Source organism: Cyclopterus lumpus, chromosome 6 (genome assembly GCF_009769545.1).
Source record: "Cyclopterus lumpus isolate fCycLum1 chromosome 6, fCycLum1.pri, whole genome shotgun sequence".
NCBI classification, from domain to species: domain Eukaryota; kingdom Metazoa; phylum Chordata; class Actinopteri; order Perciformes; family Cyclopteridae; genus Cyclopterus; species Cyclopterus lumpus.
This window is the reverse complement of record NC_046971.1, coordinates 19,371,637-19,391,043: the sequence shown is the minus strand read 5'-3', so window position 1 is coordinate 19,391,043 and position 19,407 is coordinate 19,371,637. Positions and strand designations below refer to the sequence as shown.

Below are 19,407 nucleotides of genomic sequence, written 5' to 3'. Positions count from 1 at the left end.
CAAGAAAAGGCAGTTTATCCAGCAGCAGTTTATCCCCACCCCCCCCACCCCCACCCCCCGCGCCCCCCCCGTGTGGTTCAAGGACAGCATAGAGAGTGTGCATTTGAATTGTGTGCGCGCAGTACACGTCTGCACGTCTATCTCGAGCAATCCAACAGCCGTTCGTTTGGCCTGTCGTAAGAACTCCCTTATGAGGTATCGGTACCCGCTTCTTGTGTGTTGTTGTTGTCCATCGTGTTGGCATTGCCCCCGTTGGTCAGAGGGTATCCGGGCACCTCTCCCGTCACCGCCACTCGAATCACTTTCAGCCAGCGCTGCTTGAGCTCCTCAGTATCAGCAGCAAAGTTGTGGATGGACTTGGACTGGGAGAGGCGGAAGCAGGCGGGGGGGTCTGTGGGCCGAGCGCTGTCATCCACAGAGTAGCCCAGCAGGGGGATAGTGCACTGGGCCTTGACGTCCTGAGGAGAACAATCGGGATGAAGAGAGGGTCATCTGTGTGCGTACATTTTAAATTTGCATGGGGGAAACGAAATCCTCCCTTGGTGTTCTTGGGGTTTTACCTGCGGAGCGCCGTACAGATAGAGCACCAGGCACTCCTTCTCGGGGATGACGCACCACACCTTCTGCCAAGGTTTGGTCTTCTCACAGTACTGCAGGAAGCCGCACATGATGCTGCTGTCTGTGAACTGAGCCGCCTCGATCTGCACACGGAGGAGCGCAAAAAATCATAAAGCAACTCTCGCTCGAGAATCGGAGTGACGGAGTAAGTCTGTGTCAATTATCTCCTCGTTTAAAAAGAAATAAATCCTAGCACAGGTATGTAATAATCTCCTACTCACCTCCAGGATGCCCTTCTTCTTGCCCTCGGCTCTCGTTTCTCCAGACAGGATGGACAAGCAGTCTCTGCAGACTTTGTTCATCTTGTTGCCATCATATTCAAGCGCAACCTTATTGTCTGAACATTTCCAGCACACCACCTGCAAGAGAGAAGAACAAGAATCTTTCAGAGTAACTACTTTTTCAAATGAAAGCCTCATTAAGCATTGTTCAGTCAACTTTGACTATTCAACTATGACCATGACCGTGCTTTATTATTATTTTAGTTAATTGTCTATTTTAATCATTAAAAAGCATATTTTGGGGGCATTTTGCTTTTGATTGGCAGCAGAAGGAGTGAGAGACAAGAGAACAACAGCTTCTCAGAGCGCTACAATTACACTATGTTGGACAGTGTGACTCGAACATGACATATTAATGCTAAATCCCTCAAATTTAACTCAGGTCATCGATAGGGACACCTGTTGGAACCGTCAAAGTATATGTGAAAAAATAAGAAGTGGGTCTTTCATTCAGACGTGACTCGTCAACATTTGAGTTCCGGGTTGAAAAATACTGTATTTTACAGACTCGATAAAATCAACATTTTCTCCCGTTTGAACCTCTGAATGTTTAAAGCCCCCCCCCCCATCCGTGCACGCATTATGCATGACACAGCAGCATCAAGATGACGTACATAGCCGCAGGCTCTGCAGTGGTGCCTCCGCCGTGTCAGAGCGTTGAAAGACTCCTTGCACTTCATACACATTGTCACTTCATTGTCGCGGATCCAGCGAGGGGCGCGCTTCCCCAGCTCTGCATTCTGTATCAAAATAATAAGAACATACTCAGTATGGGCGGTAAAGAACAGTGGATATTGTAACCGTGCATCTGATGCAACACTGACCGACACTTCCTCCACGTCTTTCAATGCGTTCTTGAACGACTCGTTTTTCTGCTGGAAGATCTCAATGGTCTTCCGGAAAGCCTGAAGGACGAGAACAACGTCAGACTTGTGTGTCCCTCATTCTACATGGCGTTCAAACATATATATAATCAAATAAGAAAATAAAGCTATTTTGATTCCACCGTATGTACCTTAATCCAGTCGGCCTTGTTCTGCTCCGAGCTGAGGAAGATAAAGAAAGCAATAAGCATTCAAATGTATTTATGGAGGTAAAGCTATAACTTTATGGGATAGTCTCCCTGTTCCTGTTATAACACCAAGTCATACCAACATAGCAATTAGCTGTGGTCAAAGAGTATTTAGAGATTTACAGGATTTAAATAAGGAGTTTGGGTTTCATTTATATGTAAAATGATACTCCATAGGGTCCAGATTACATACACTTAATCACCAATTTCTGATGATTCTGCATGAACTGTACCTGGCCTGTAGCTCCAGCGTCCTCTCCTTCCCGGACACTTGGAAGGTGTGAGGGTAGTCCTCGTTGGTCGTTTCCAGGACCTTCATGCCGTCGATGCCAATCCGCGTCCTCACCGTGTACTTCGTTCCTCCCAGACTGAATTTGGGCACGCAGTACAGCAGCATGTTGTTGAACTGGAGAGAAGAAGAAACAAATGGTTTTGTTACTGAGCATGGATCATGGCTATTCTAGTTTAGGCTGCTGCCGTTGTTTTGTGCTCCACACTGCAGGTGACCTGAATTACACAGTTGGGAGACATTCAGCCTGAAGCTAATAAGAAACAGCCCGGATGTAATCACATCATCTGGCAATCTCAGTAATTGAGAGATTTGTTTATGTGCCCCTGATGTGTCCTAACACAGAGGAGCTCCTGGCTTGAAATGATTCGCTTGTTTCAATTGACAAAGTCTCGGCTCAGCACGTTTCCCTCGTTAGATAAGAAGATGTTTCTGTGCCTGACGGTTCCTCTCACCAGGAAGAGGTATCGCTCCATGGCTGAGGTGTTCCTGGCCGCCAGCTTCAGGATGTGGCCCTCCTTGATGAACTCGTTAGAGGGGTTGACAATGTCTTCCTCCTCACCCAGCATCTCGTATATTTCCATCAGCTTCTTCAGATTCTCCTAAATGAGGACGGGACATTTGTCGGACGTTGATGTGTCTGAGATATTATATTATTATAAGTCTCAAAGAAAAAGGGTTTAAAACGTTTGGACTTACAGATTTCCGAAGGGCGCTGTTGGAGTGGGTAGCTGCTGTGGCGATAATTTCTAACGATTCTGGGGGCAAAAAAAAAAGATTGGTTACCTTAACATAGTGAAATAAAATAGGACAATTTGGAGTGGGAATTTGAAGTATCTAGACTGACTCTCTGAATTTTGTCGGTCAGGGTCGTCCTGAGGCAGCTTCTTCAGATAGTCTTTAAGCAGCATCTCATAGCGAGGGACTCTCTGCACGGGCTCCAACATGTGGTGCTGGAGCGTCAGGCAGCCACAAGCCTCTTGACTCTGCACAGGAACAACCCACAAACTAGAATTACCGCCAATGCCAACCAGCCATGTTGCAGTTTACATCCACGTCTGCCCAAAATGTCATCATTTTATCCCATTAAACATTTGTGTGAAATTGTCATAATTAGCATGTGAGGCCCCAAAAAGTGCTTTGTGAGGTCACGGTGACCTTGACCTTTGACCTCCATCTCAGCACGAGCGTGTGCCCTTTTGCTGACCTCTATAATAAAAGGGCATTTCTCCGGACTGTCCTTTGGTGTGCAGTACCTGTATCTCCTGAATGGTGGCCTTGAATTGAGGCGACCGGTCAGTCCACTGTTTCAGCAGCTCCATGGCGTTGTCGAAATTCCTCACGTACTCTGCGTACATCTTGAGGAAGGGTGTGAGTTTCTGCAGGATGTCTCCGATGCGAGGAGTGGACTCCCTGCAGGCGAGGGAGAGAAGTGTAAATAAAAAAATATAACGTTAGATATAATGTTCTGGTTTATTTTGTATTTATTGTCATCATTCTCATGCTTACGGCATCAGTGTTTGAGAGTTGGTTTCAATACAAAGAGACAATGTGCAGGCAGCTTCAGTTTGGTAGCTCACCATTCTCCCATGCGCTTCTCCAGATCCGGAAGCAGAAACTGGCTGTGGAAGGCGTTGATGGAGCTGATGTTGGAGAAGATGTTCTTCACTACGTCCACAGGGAACGTCCCTTTATTTGCCTCCTCCATGAGCTTGGCACAGAATACCTGAAAAGAGCCGTACACAACGCAGGAGTTAGAAGTGAACTAGGTTTCCCTACACTGTGAAATGGAAACTCCTTCCCAGAAGACGTGGTTTAAAAAAACAGAAGCGAACCGGAGCTTTCAGTGAGTTCCTCACCTGGTCCAGCAGGTTAAGCCGTGCTACGTAGGCCTTCTCTGTGTGCAACAGCTCACTGGCGATCTTGAACAGCTTCTGTTCATTTGTCTCCTGAAAACAGAGGGTACATTAATTGGAGTCTTGTGGCAATCTGGAAATAAAATCTGGTCGTAGATGAATACGTGAAGGATGAAAGTAAGTGAGATCATTCTGTTGAGCTAGAGAGTCTGTCGTCCATATCATGACCGTTTCAGTCCAATACTTTTCTGAAGAGTAATTGGTCTTTAAGGAAAATTGGGCCTAATAAGTTTAATAAGAGTTAAAGTGAGCTTGAAAATTGCAGAAGTGTGGGACAAAATGTCTGAAGCGCATTCATTTGTATCAGCTCGTCTTTCATTCCCACATCGCTGCCATTTACAAGTTCCTGTTCCTGTCACTGATCTCAGCTACATGGTGCATTTTCTGAATTTCAGTAAAAGAAATGTTCACTGGAAATTATAATTGATTGTATGATTCAGGCTCAACTCCTCAGTGACTCGTCTGTGTTGGGCACGGGTGTGTGTCTCCTTCACACTGAGCTGATGTCGGGCTGCGGTGCAGCAGGAGCCCTCAGAACAGGAATTGAAATTATGGAGGAAGGGAAATGACACCAAATCAAACAAAGACACGTCTAACAGAGCTTAGTGTGAGACGCCAATTGATGGAACAAACAATAACTGTAGCCTCAAAACATCTGCTGGTGGGATCACGTGTGTGTTAGTGTACCCCCACAAAGACCACAGCGGCAGAATACCTCACACAATATATGTAACCACAAGGAAGCAGTATCCTCTGACAGCAATCAGCCTCCTATTTAGACACAATTCACTTGTCAATACATCCACTGTGTTGATAATTCTCAGAGAAATTATTTTTCTCAAGGTGAAGGCTCAAAGTTGTTTATTAATATATTAAAAGAAACACATGATAAGTGTTAACAATGCATTGTTAAAGTTGAAACCAGCTGTTCTGTATCTTTTAGGCCTGTGGTCCTTGAGAGAGAAGCAGTGTGTAATTGGGGCCCCTCCTCATGTTTTAGATGTCTATGAGTGAAACTTGTCCGATTCCTAATTTCAGCAGCTGCTTACGGCCACATGTTGTTTTCAGTATTCCACATCAAATGAAAATATTAGAAAATGAAAATCATTAAAAAGAAGCAGAACATTGTGTTTTCTTCTTTCCTCCCCCACATGGTTTTATTGGTACTTTTGTTGAAGTAAAGGAGCTGAGTACTTGTTCCACCATTGCAAAAGACACAAATAAAGGGCAATAACCCGGCAGAAGTATCTAACAAGTTGTTTCGTATTAACCAACACAAAGAGAAGTATAAACTCATAAAGGCATAAACTCAGCTACTTGGCTTTCGTATAAAATAACTCCTCTGAGACACACACACACGCACACACACACACACACACACACACACACACACACCCTTGTAACTCTACCCGTACGATGTTGGAGTGACCCAGAGTTGAATTGGTTCAGAAGATTTAATGGTGCTGAAAGCCCAGAGCATGAATAAATGCTGACTGTTTGTCTTTCAGAGCAACGAGGCAGCTGTCAGGCTGCAAATAAATAACACAGAGGATGTAAAGACACAGATCACTTGGGTGCAAGGGCAACCAAGTAAACGTACCTTCTGGTCGGGGCTCCCTTCTTCGTTCCCATGCTCACTTTCTATTTTAGTCCCACTGTCCTCCTTCTCAGTGGGGCTTTCTGTAGCAGTCCGGTCTGTTTGTGGAGGTGAATGATCTCCAGTCTGTTCTGTATCACCATTTACCAGCCCATCAGTCTCTACCCTCACACTGTCATTGGTCCTCTCCTCGAGGTTATCCACCTTGCCCTCTTCCTCGTCCCGCTCCATCTGAACTAGCGTTCCGTTAGTCGGCGGTTTGTCGGCATCCTGCGGCGAGGTGGGTGCGGACGAGTGGTTCTCCTGAGTGCCGGCGGTCTCCGTCTGCCTGTGGCGGGCGCGGTGAGCCGGGCTGCCGATGGACGGCTTGCTGATGTGTTTGAGCGGCGAGCCGTCTCTCTTGCTCTCGCTGCTGCTGGAGGAACAGAGGGAAAGGAGGAAGTTGGTTCAAGAGCGCACGCAGAAGAAGAAAAAAAAATCAGTGAACTAAGAAGAACGTTTGAGAAAAAAGGGGAAAAGAAGTCGAAGAACAATTACAGGAGTCGGTTCAGTCGCTGCTCGAGCCTACATGTTGATCGGGCAGTGTGGACATGTCGGTAAGCAGATAGCTTTGGCACTTGAGTGTGAGAGTTAAAAATAAAACTGTGGAGATGCACAAACTTCCTTCTGTCTTATGAGGCGGCTGAGAGCTGGTGTACTGCAGAGGAAGTGTGTGTGCGTGTGTGCATGTGTGTGTGTGTGTGTGTGTGTACGCAGAGCAAAGACAGAATGGAGGTACAGTAAGGAGGAGGACAGGATGAGGGGGAGACGTACAACACTACTCCCCAGAGGTAGATGCTGTCCTACTTCCAAGGAGAACCCACATGATATATTGCACTGTAACATCTCGACCGTCCGTTGCCTCAACATGAATGAAATGAAACTGTTTGTTGCGAGACAGTTTGAAATGCAGCACAGGAACGGAAGCCACACACACACATACATGCATGTACAATGTCACCATTCAGCTGCTCTACATCCTGTACCGGTAGTCAGTCCAGCTGTTTCCCTGTATATTACCCTCCAGACCTCCAGTCTTACAGCAAGCAGCGACCTACAGCCTATGCTGCCCTCTCATCTCTCGTAAAACTGGTCAAAGATCAGATCGAGGCAAAACTGATAGCACTTACTATTACTAGAAGAAAAGAAGCAAGATGTGCTATATATGAGATCTTACCTTTATAAGACCATCAGCCCAGCAGGTGCATTCTTAGCCTCTGCGACATTCACTCTTGTGCAGAAACAGGAAGTATGTATAAATAGAGGAACAACAACCGGCTGGTGGAACACTCCACGGATGAATTACGTGTGGGCTGTCGGGCCACCTGAGTGTGTTTTGATTGTAAAACAATATCATCCACAGGAAGACTGAGTAATACCACGATTAGCTGCTAAGAGATAGGCTGCAGTTTAATACTGTTTTCAGCGAAACACACTTTGTAGCCTGTGGGTGCAGCTCTGCATATAAATAGCACAGTAAGCGCTCCAGTACATGACAGAGTTTTAAAATAGGCTGGACTAGAATTAGGAGCAGCTTCACTTGCCATGTGGCAGTCCTTTAAGGTGCCTTTAAAGCAGCCAAGTGCCATGTGAACCAGATTAGTATATTAGTAGGCTAATTCTGTTCTCGGAAGCTGGGGGCCTTTCTCTTCTTTCTGTTCCAAAGCCACAAGAGAGCTAATCCCCGGAGCCCCGCAGAGTCTGAATAAAAGGGATACACACCATTTCTCTGATTAACCTCACACACACTGGTAAATGTGATGAAAGGTGTGGACAAAGCCTGGGGTTGAGTTTGATTTGGTAACTCTGTTCCCAGGGACCCAGGTCAGTTATGAGTGTAAACATGAGGCTCCTAGAGGCTGAAGATACTGAGTGAAACTTTAGTGGCCATGCTTCTGCCGCGGGTCGAATATTTCCGGGCTCAACTGTGTGAGCAGCTGGGACAAGGGCACCATTGTTGTGCCTCTCGCTGCTTTCTATGGGCCCCTCTCGCGTGCACAAGGATGCAGCTACTACCAAAATGTACATGACTTGTAATAAATCAAGATGTGATGCATAAAAAAAGAAGAAGATGGAAACACTAGTAATCCTTGGGAGATACTAACTCCTGTATTAGAATGAGCAATTGAACTAGTAATAGATGGTGTAACAGAATACTTAAATCACCATTTAACTATGTGGCAGCAAGATCAAAGCAAGGGCATTACAGTTGAGACAGTCGGAGAGATCCTACCTCATTCTCCTGGGTTTCATCTCGCAACACTGAGTCCTGTCCCACAACTGAATGAGGAGCTGTGTTTCCCCTGGCCTGTACAAATCTCTTTTCATCCCCTTTGCTAACGCTTGGCTAATCTCAGCTTGTTCTGTCTACGGCTCTCGTCTGCGCCGCTATCAGTGAGTCAGGCTGAGGACTTAAAACGAGGGACTTCTGCTTTTCATCCCTGAAATAACCGGTAGAGGAAACATGAGGAAAGACAACGTTTTCCGTCACTGTGATTACGACAGCCTGAGTGAGGTGGTGTTCTTACAAAAGCTATAAAGTGGCGTTAGATCGAGTTATACAACCGGAACCAATTTGTCATGGTTGTAAGAAAAAAACGTGTTGAATCCACCACTGAATAGCATTACAGATTGAGTGAAATAGCCAATTTCTTACACAAATCCTACAGTCCCATACTCAAATCCTCTCTCTCTCTCTCTTTTCTTTACAGCGTGGACTCTCCTTATAGTTTCTCTCCGTGAAGGGAAAGCACACACACCAACAGAGAGGAAAGAGCCCCTACCTGTTCTCCTCAAAGCGGTGGATGAGGTCTGAGACTTTGGAGTGTATCTCCCTGACTTTCTCTCGTTTCACAGCTCCTCTCCCTCCTCCTCCTCCTCCTCCTCCTCCTCCTCCTCCTCCTCTCTCCTCCATGCCCGGTTTTAGTGGTGCTTTCTGGATGTGGGCCAGCGGGGACTTGACATTCGTCACCGGGCTCTGGAGATGTAGCGGCTTATGAGGCACTGCGGAGAAGACAGAGGAAAACGTTGAACATTAGAGACGATCTTGGATGCTGCTGGATGCAGATGATTGAAGTGTATTTTTCTCATGAGGGGATATATGTCTCTGCATTGTCAGTTTAGACCAGAAGGGGGCGGTATAAGCTATCCCAACTAGCTTATTAGCACACACAGGGCGCTGAGCTGTATTTAACACCCTGAAGGTGACAAACAAGTGAGCCAGCTCAGCATAGAATAACAGTTTCACTTGTCTCACAAACACGTTTCACGTCATGGCAGCAGAACGAGTGGAGCTCTTTCTGTCGTCTTATCTGTGAATGATTTACTCAACTCAGATAAAAGAAAGGAACAAAGCTCAAGGGTCACCGGTCCCAGGCCACTTTACATAACTCTATTCCTGTTTTTACTGTATACTGTAAGTCCTCTGGCATGGCTACATTAAACCGCAGGAGAAAGGTCACTGGAGACAGAACAATCAGCGGCCACATACGAATCATAGGCCGATACATATTGTGTCCACCGGCCCGTGTTTGGCCCCCAACGTTGTGTACCTTTTGGTTTAGAAAGCAGCCGGGGCCTGCCGAACGAGCATCTTCCATTGACCCCTTTGCCGCTCCTGTCAGTCGTCCCACCGCTCGCTCGACTCAGACACGCGTGCACACTGGGCGGGTTGCTGTGCTCGCACTCCGGGCTACTGCCCAGAGCTGAAGGACACACGGAGAGAAGGAAAGCCCATTACAACAGGAGCATCTCATCATCTTCTGTTCACTGTCGACGAAATGAGATTGACGATACAGAATATCTTGATGAGACAAAAACAATAATGTAACGTTGACAACAGGTGACGGGAAACACTCATTTTAACCACAAAATACTCCTTTGTCACAAATATACCGCAACAGTTTATTGTTTAGATACAAAGGCACCACTACTGTTATCGTCTCAGACGATTGTGAAGCACAGCTCTTTATTGCAGACGTGGGAACTATGAAAATGTTCTTCTTTGTGGCAGTTCTTCATTTTGCAAATGACCGCATGATATTTACACCCCGCTAGAACTTTCCAGTTGATACAATAGTGCAGACGTTTGGAATAACAGTGTTTGGGAATATTTGACCTACAGTAAGTGGGATTGTAAAAGAAATGTAAACACTTAAAAACTAAAATTAACTAAAAAAAACTAAGTGTGTCTCACAGACTGACAACGATTTCCTCCCATCATTTTCCTACTGCAGGGCACACTGTACATATTCATTGCTGCAAATATGCTTATGATAAACAGCTGCAGACTAAATATTAAAGAGTGTCAGCCAGTTCAGTTGATTATCCAGCTAATAATCCAGTTGATGATCAGCTCCCGCGGGGCTTTTACCCAACCAGCTGGTCACAGATGGTACAGCATCAGTGTTTAGATAGAGCAGACAGATTTAATGGCGCTACAGGCGCAGACTGTTTATCAGCCTGAATACACCTCGCTCTCTGACCTCACTGTACACACACAAGCACGAACACATGCAAGTGAAATCTCCATATATGGTACGACATTGCCAGGAACCCGTCGTTGCTCTCATTATTTGTACAAGGTTTAAGTCCATTAGTCTCTATTTGGTGGTTACTTAAATGTGTGTGTGATTTAACACTGATGTATGGGTTGGATGCAGAAATCGATGTAGCTTGGTTAACAGGTATGGATAAACAGTGTGTGTAGTGGAATATTTGTAGGGTGGAGCTTAAAGGATACAGACTTACACTTTCGCAAAACAATCATACTTTTTTTATTTGTATCGTCTCTGTTTTCAAGGTACACAGACTAAAAAAGGAAGGTCCTTCTCCTCTGTTTTGCACTGATGCGACTGTGGAAAGAGACTATTTCCATCCCTGTATTATATAAATCATTAATAAGAGGTCTAAATTCCTTGATAGACACGGTTTCATGTCCCAAAATATATCAAAGGCATCTGTACTTTGAGAAGAACACAGGAAAATAAAATGACACTCTTTCAGAAAATTATCTTCCACTCTTCTTGACAAACACATCAAGATGATATGAGCTGAAACGTTTAGTCAATTATTTCATTAACAGAAAATGAACCTGAAAGTATTTTATTAACAGCAGCTAATTACCAAGGCATAATCTCTCTTTTTCTGCTTGTCTTGTGTGATAGTAAATTGACAGTTTTTAGATTTTGGAATATTGAATGACTATTTAAAGGTTGAAGAAAAGGTGTTTTTCACAATTTATTTGTATTAGAATAATTTCTTTTTTACATTTCAGAAGCTAAATGATTAATCGGTTATTCGAGAAAATAAACGCTAGATTCATTGAAAATGAAAACGATTAACCCTAAAGTATAAAGAACAACAGTGAAACACATATGAACTAGACTGTATGTTCCCTTCCAGATGCAGTTTTCTGATATTTTGCTACTACCCCTTATTCATTTTCCCGACAGTGATCTTTATTTTACCAGTCAGGAAGAGAAAAACAACAACCGCAGAATCACATAGTCGCAGTTTCTATTTTTAACAGCCTGTGTGTAATTAAAGACAACTGTCTACTGGAAACGGTGTCGCGCTGTGTTTGGGGGGAGCTCCCTCTCTAAACATGGCCCCCAAATTAACAATCAGGCCTCAGGAATTTCTCTTGATTATGTGCTTGGCTTCCCCTCGTGGCCACATTAAGAGATCCTAATAAAAATACCCAGCAAAAAGGTTATGCACCCTTTTATACATTTATATTGCTAAAAATAAAGTCGGCATTTATCCTGGAAGATTGCAGGGGGTCCGCGCTCCACAGCCGGGCTCTGTCTGCTAGGGCTGTTATTAACTCTGTCAAACACCAGACCCTCAGCTGGACATCACCTCAGTGCTGGAGGCTTTCACCTTCCACTTCAACCTGAGCACAGCAGAGCGACGCAAATGTTTGGCTTGAAGCAACATGACAATTCTTCTGTCAATTGCTTAAACACATATTTCCATTTAGGATCAGATTGACCATCTCTACGCTCTTATCGGAACCATAAAGGCAAAGAAACGCAGCCAGTTCTGGTACAGTAGAAACAGGAACTTGACGGAAGCGACGTGTGTGTGCCAGGAACTGCATTCTGGCGTCTGCTCATTATTACAGCTGGCGTGGCACAAGTGACAGGCCGCCATGTAAATTAGTGGCAGCCAGCCACCTCCATCTGTGTGAAGGCGAAGGAGCCCTGTTGTCTGTGACTTGTTCATGCGGACGCTAGAAACAAAAGAGGAACTTCTGCTGGACAAGGTCTCGTTCGATAGCACCAAAGAAGTACGACATGGGATGCCACTGAATATCTTTGTATCCTAACGGATGGCATGACAACGGCTCTCTCTACATCTGCTAGACACCAAAACCCCGTTGCTGCAGTCAAGGAAGCGGGGAGCTGACAAGTCAAACGGAGACTAGACCTTTGCCTCTGTCCTTGTTGGAGGATGGTTAGTTGCTGCCATGGCAACTAGCCCGTTACCTTCTGAAGATTGACTTCACTACTGAGTGGACTGAGCCTGAAAGCATCTGCTTCCATCTCAATGAATTCAAAACCGCCCAACGAGCGCTAGAAACGACAAACACTCTCGTAGAGGTCAGGTGTCGGCAGCAGCGTAGATGAGAAAGAACGACGTGTGCAAAATGCTGCTTTCGCAAATAACCCAGCGTCTTTCGATCCCCCCCCCCCCCCCCCACACACACACACACACACACACGCACAAACAGCATATTCCCTTAATGACTGAGTCTATCAGCAAAACGAAGCCGTCCGAGCAGACCCATTTCCTTTTCAAAGAGAATCTACTTCCTGAGGTTTACCTGATAATGAGAATGCGTGTGGCACGGCAGCATAGAGGACATCACGCCCACCCACACACCCACCCACCCATCCAGAGCCCGACAGCTGTGCCATATCAAAGCAGGCGAGGAACTGAGGCTGTGGGAATGTATCACTCCGACAAAGATATCTTTCTCTGCGACAAAAAACTGCGTCCGAAAATAGTTAATCGTCCCAACTAGTGCCTAAAATAGTTTGGCTCCGGGGAAACCACGGTCCGTTGGTTTGTTGGTCAAACACTATTGGATGGATTGCCATTAAACCAATTGTGCACAATCGTGACCTGTACCAAATGATATGGCAATCACAACGCTGTTTTATTTTGGTACTTCCTCCTCCTCTCGTGTGTTTCCCTACCCCACCTTGGTCAGTTCCACCTGTCCCTGAAAACCTCCATGGGTATTTAGTGTGTGGGCTCCCTCTGTCTGTCTTCACTGTTTGAGTGAGCGGTCCACTGATTATTTCTATACTCTTCTATTGTTTCTGTCTCCTGTGAACTCCCATGTTTTTGCAAAGTAAGGAGTTTTCTTTTTGCCTCCGACTTGTGTATTGCTCACTGTTTGCCTGTGTAGCCTGATAATCTGGAGCTATGCATGACTCAAAACTGACTCCATGAGCTTTTTAACAATGCACAATGAAAGAAGAACACCGTGAGACTAAAGTCAGACACACGGTCTCGTTCTTTCAAAGGAGAGAAACTCCTGTCAATCTCCACTCGGCGTCTCAGTCAAACACTGTTACATTTCCACCTTGTGACTTCACCACTCCCCCGAAGTGTTAACACCAGACCGCAGGCCTGTCTTTTGCATGTCCCTCGTCCCAAACCCCCTTTAGCAAAAGGTGTGCTCATACTTCATTGGGAGAGCTCCAAGTTAAATGAACAAAAGAAAAGGCAGTGACTCCCAACCCTACGAGCAGCGAGCATGTGACACAGTTTGAAGCCAAGCTTTCCGTTTTCTCGTCTCGTGGCCCCACGCTCATATCAAAAGGAATGTCTGAGAAGACTCTTTACCAATTCTGCTTCTTCTTAATACATGGGTTGGCATATTAAAGACCGTCTGGTTGGCTTCGACACAGTAACAGCAACGTTGTAAAGACATGAGAGGAGAAGAAGATGGATAGAGGAAATCTGAGTGAGCTGACGTAAAACAACCATGTCCAGAATATCTTCACATACACAATGTTCAGTCGGCCATAAATCAGCTGGTAACTGTTGCATCATGGTTAAAGTACAAATGGGTAGAAATGATGCGAGTGCAGTGATCTGTCTTGAGAAATATAGACTATTTATCGTGCTCCGCTACTGTAGCAAAGCCACATTAACATAAAAAGCAGGTCAACACGAGAGCATGGAAAGCTTGTTCTACACATTACTAAAATGTGATTCAGTAGCAATCCAAGAGGAATCAAACAGAGAAATATTCTGTTAAGAATCCCAGTGAATGAACTCACCCTGGAGTTTGAGACCGACAGGAAAACAAGCGTAGAGTGTATCCTCAGTGAGCGACCACGCTCGAGAGAGTCCCAGAAGAGCACTACATTTAGGTCCCATGCAATCTTCCCAGGCAGCACAAGACTCCTCCTTCTTCACTCTCGCTCAAACACACCCTATTCAAGTGGCTTTGTAAAAAAAAAAGTCCAGAGGCACACGTTCCCACAGGTTGACGACACACACCTCTGTACGGGCGGGATCTGCACATTTATGTTTTAAAAGCTGCAAATCCACAAACGGCTTGTATGACAGCCGCTCCACTTCTCGTTCCGTCTGATTGGTCTGATGATTAACAAACAGCACAGTAGAGCAGCCCGGACCACCACGCACCGCTTCTCTCATCTGCCCGCTCGAATCTAAATGAAGCCCTAAGCCTCTAATCTAATATTTTAAACCATCATCCCATTAACTTCTCCTCCTCTGGCACAGTGTCTGTGCAAATATTTGAGACATAAAAACAAGACAACCGAGAAAAAAACCAGTCGACAAACTGAGCAAGTTGACACAAGCAACAAGTTATCTGATAAAACCCAATAACAACATACAGAGCTGAAGAAAAGGAAACAACCAAAAAAGAACAAGCTATTTATTGAACTTGATGTACCTTGTGCAGAAGTCCGGACAGGGTACTGCGACGTTAGATTCTCCATGTTCTGTTTCTATCCTGTGAGCAGAGCTGCTCCTGTTGAAGGTGCCAGCTCATTTGAGTGATTGCAGTAATGTGCAGTGGTTACACAGGAAGCCTTATTTTAAGTGTATGATATGGCAGAAATAGATCTTGTCATCTTCCTATTTGCAAATATGTGAACGCTCTGTGTGTGTGCATGTATACATCCACACACATTGTTCCTGGATGCTCACTGACGTGCATTATGTGTCACCAGCGCGGGATTAAAAGAAATGCTCGGTATTCCAGTAAACCAGTTTGACCAGTAGAAATTCCATTCTTTAAATTCCTTTGGAATAACCTTTACTTGCAGCACACTTCATTCAGATGAATGCAGCTTACATCGACTTCTTAACCACTGACGATTACAAAACATCCTGAATGATAATGTGCAATGGTGACCAGAACCACTTGCATTCTAATGCTCACATGACAAGTGGTGCCACAATAAGTCGGTGCCAATAAACACAACCGAGCTCCTGCAGCTCTGTTGTTGGCAGGGTCTCGCGTACATTCAGGATTGACGATCATCAGAGATGCTGCGACCTCTGACCTCAAACATTGTCTGCAGAGACATGCACTCAAACACTTCCTTACACTGTCTGTTATACAGGAAATGTATTTTACAATATAACCCACATTTAAGTGCTACTGTTTGGTAATTCAATCTTCAGATTTCTGCACGTCATTTTTCTCAATATCTGACTCGGCTTTCAGGTGTTTTTATGTTAGAGCATTTGTAGGCTTAATGAAATGATAGGTTCTCTAATGAAAGAGCACATGGTTGAATTACACCGTTAACCAGCTGTTTAGCTGGATAATTGGCTTATTTATTTTAGTAGAGTCATGTATTTTATCCACAAGAACACATCTTATTTTCACCTTTTCCTCTCCTTCACATGCACAAACGGCAAAATGCATACACGGCAAAAAAGAAGCCAGGTTTCTCCAGCAGTGTTAACCTGGTTCTCACACCATGATTAAAGAGACCGGGAACTACTCAAGTCCCATAATTGTCATCTTTATTAGTATAAGTACAGTGATCAAAAGTCTCTCCAGCTAAAGCCGACTGACAGCTGATCACAGCTGATCCAGCTGTGATCAGCTGTGATCAGCAGCCGCCGTCATCAGAAACAGACGTCGCTACACGTGACGCTTACGAGGAAAGGACGTCTCATTTCTCTGAAAACATATTTCCTCGTTTTCCTCTCTCCTGGCAAGGAAAAGAGTGAGGGAAACGGGGATGCAATTAAGAGACTTGGGATGTACCCCTGGTTTCTCAATAACAATAATAATAAATAAATAACAGAAAAAACAGGTTGCTTCAGTGCATGTACACGCACACCTTACATTACAATGCTTTGTTGACACAAAAGGTGGGACACACCAGATACAAAGACAAAGGGACACTGCTGTTTCCCACCTTTGTCTCACACACACACACACACACACACACACACACACATCCAGTTTCTAACCATTTCTGGTGCCATACATCACTCAATGAGATTGGAGTGTGTAGTTACAGTTCATGTCTGGTCGTCACTTGTACCCAAAGCATTCATTGTGTCCATAATGCTGGCTCAGACAGTGTGTGTGTGTGTGTGTGTGTGTGTGTGTGTGTGTGTGTGTGTGTGTGTGTGTGTGAGACAGGCAGGGTGACAGTTAACTATTACCACCAGGCATGGGGGATTAGCTGTTTCTGTTCAACTACCCAGACTTTCTTTTGCCTCATCCTCTAATCCAAGGGCCAGCGTGAGATTAGAACCCCAGTCTGTGCCGAACCAGGAGGCGCACAGGGGAACAAAACGGGGGGGTCGTGATGAAAAAAGAAGATGGAGGGTGGCGGAGGTGAAGTAAATGGAGAAAAAGGAAGTGGAGAAACTGAGAATTGTACAAAGAACCGGACACAGTGGTATTATCTCACAGCAATGAGCTCAAAGCAGACGGTGAGAAAAGTGCTGAAGAACAATAGTGCCGAAGTGAGGGCGTGTTGACAATAGACAAACACAGAGAAGACGGACAGATGGAAGAGGGGTGAAGGGACACAGAGGGAAGGACAGGCAGAGGAGAGAAAATGATAAAGAAGTGAAAAATAGGAAGACACTGCGGGCATCACACAGATGCAGACTGTGAGCTACGCACACACACACATGCACACACACACACACGCGCACACACACACATGCACACACACACACACGCGCACACACACACACACACACACACACGTTTGAAATAAAAATAGAGCAGAGACCAGCAGCTTTCTTCACACCCCTACTGCAAGGAGGAGTGCTCTGCCCTTCACAGCATCCTCCTGCATATGAACCCTTTCTTAAAGTTCACTTCACTGCAGCCGTAAAAAGGAAGCAGAAGATTTCGCCAGATTCGCTCAAGTAATAAAAAGACTGAATGGCTTAAAATTCTCAGAGTGATATCGACTTCAAATGCTAAACATGTGCAGCCCTCCTGCTGTGAACAAAACAGACAAGTAACAAAGCTTTGCGACCTCTCACAAATCACACAATGACAGCAGCAGCCCAAACACGAGCACACAGGAAGCCACAGAAAAGGAAGAACCCTCTCAGACAAGTGGGACGTGAGAAGCTGTACACCTATAGAACTGAACACCCAGGGGTGATTTATGCGACAACATCTTCAAACCAACGGCTGCATATAAAAGAAAGAGATAGAAAAAAGCATGGAGGTGAGTGAAGGTGATGCTGCGTACCTCTGGAGGGTTCAATTTTCACCGCCACGCAGGTCTCATCAGCGGTCCGGGACTGGAAACAGTCAGCTTCGCTTTTCTTCTCTGCAACAACAAAACACAATTCACTGTTAAAACAAGAAGTGCGAGCAGGTATTTTAAATACTCATCTGAGGGCAGGAGTTTCAAGCTGTTTCAGGCAACCCCTATGTTTTATTTCAGAGGAGCACCGACTGAGTGAGATCGATGAAGAACGAGAGCGACACCTTTTCTTATTTCCCAACAGCTGAGACTGGACGTGCACGAAGGTGGAGATATTTGGGGCAAAAGCTGGCACGGTTTTGAAGCGCTCTTCTGGTAGCTGCATTTATCAAGATCAGGGGGGAGACTCGTGTTTGTTTTGAGAAGGAAGAGGAATATACCTCCCCTTGGAGATGGGAATCCTAATTAGTCTGTCTGTGATATGTAGGGCACAGTCTGTGGGGAGAGCGAGCACTCTTTCAACACAGACGTTTAATATGCACATAAAAGATTAAAGAGGAAATAGCAACGTCGTAAAAACAATGATGGGCTCACACACACACACACACACACACACATGCTCTGTCTGATCTATTATGAAGCATCTGAGCGGCCGGATTATGATCAATGTCGCTGTTGACATGCAGCAAGTGACGAGCATCACAGCTAAATGTAGAACAAATTTAAGTTGAGGGGACTTCATTCATTCATGTTGGCAACGACATCAAATTGGTGATAACAGTGTCACCAACCAATCAGAGCAGTGCACACCCTGTTCTATTGTCTACCGGCCCCATTACTTTGTAGACACATAGCAACATCAAGTGCAGTCTCCGAGAAGTTCTAGCATGGCTGTAGGCCATTACGGACAGATTTACTAAAGCTAACCGGTACGCGTCCTGCCCCAAACCAACACAGTTATCGAACATGCATTATTAGAAATGCAAATAAAGAAATTACTTTATTATCAATGGACGCAGTATTTGATTACCTGCTGAGGACGGGGCATTGTAGTCTGTGCTCATCAAACATGAATTTGAATTGTAACCATCAAAAGTGTAGAATCACTACAGGCTGCAAATAAAGGTTTCTTTGTTTGGTTTCCACATTTCAGTGTTTATTTGTCACAATATCCTCTGAGTCTATTTACACACATTTTGTCATGGAAGTCATCTTTTAGTAGACTGCGGATCACTCATCATTGTTTCCCTTAATACATTGAACTACTATTTGCATCCAGTATTTAGCACAGTTGGGGTATATCAACGCAGCCGTGCTGAACTGAGGCCGACATAATGGAGTGTGCATAATGCCATGTAAAATAAAAGTGGACAAACTCAGTGTGAGGTTGTGCACACAGTTGAGGCGAGGTACAGACTTTGTGTGCGTGTGTGTGTGAGTGTGTGTGAGTGTGTGTGTGTGTGTGTGTGTGTGCGCGCGCATGAAGGGGGGTGTAATATCCTGGCTCAGGGATTAAAGAAGGGCTTTCTCCACCCACCATCTGGACTCCTCATGACAGGCCTGCCTGCTGTTCACACAACCACACACACACACACACACACACACACACACACAAACACACACACACACACACACGCACGTAAACAGTTAAAAAAGTGTACCTCAATCTGTTATATAAATTCTCTATCCAGAATATACTGTAACACACGTAAGCAGCTTATCAAAAGCATTACGTACATATCAGACACGTTTCTAGAAAGAAAACCCACTCAGTCAACTGTGACCCCCTCCTCCACTCTCGGCCATGTGACCAGTCATCACACGCCTATTGTTTCGTGAAGTGGGGGATGTCTTATATGTCAGCACTGAAAACACACACACACACACACACACACACAC

At 45.0% G+C, this 19,407-nt stretch overlaps 1 protein-coding gene across 9 annotated transcripts in view; it reads right to left on the bottom strand.

Moving 5' to 3' along the window:
* Positions 1-71: 71 nt before the first annotated feature.
* Positions 72-19,407, bottom strand: part of fgd4a (FYVE, RhoGEF and PH domain containing 4a) — a 44,619-nt gene continuing 25,283 nt past the window's right edge. For 4 of the 9 annotated variants that reach the window (XM_034534795.1, XM_034534793.1, XM_034534797.1 and 1 more), the window contains exons 2-18: positions 17,551-17,631; positions 9,364-9,516; positions 8,596-8,815; positions 5,777-6,188; positions 4,120-4,209; positions 3,841-3,986; positions 3,517-3,673; positions 3,108-3,246; positions 2,960-3,018; positions 2,716-2,862; positions 2,205-2,377; positions 1,915-1,945; positions 1,724-1,804; positions 1,514-1,639; positions 840-977; positions 561-701; positions 72-458 (exon numbers count right to left, since the gene is read on the bottom strand). In XM_034534795.1, coding sequence (XP_034390686.1) covers positions 189-458; positions 561-701; positions 840-977; positions 1,514-1,639; positions 1,724-1,804; positions 1,915-1,945; positions 2,205-2,377; positions 2,716-2,862; positions 2,960-3,018; positions 3,108-3,246; positions 3,517-3,673; positions 3,841-3,986; positions 4,120-4,209; positions 5,777-6,188; positions 8,596-8,815; positions 9,364-9,516; positions 17,551-17,631 — 2,564 coding nt within the window. In that variant the 3' untranslated portion in view covers positions 72-188. The other 5 variants (XM_034534794.1, XM_034534799.1, XM_034534800.1 and 2 more) reach the window with 5 other exon arrangements.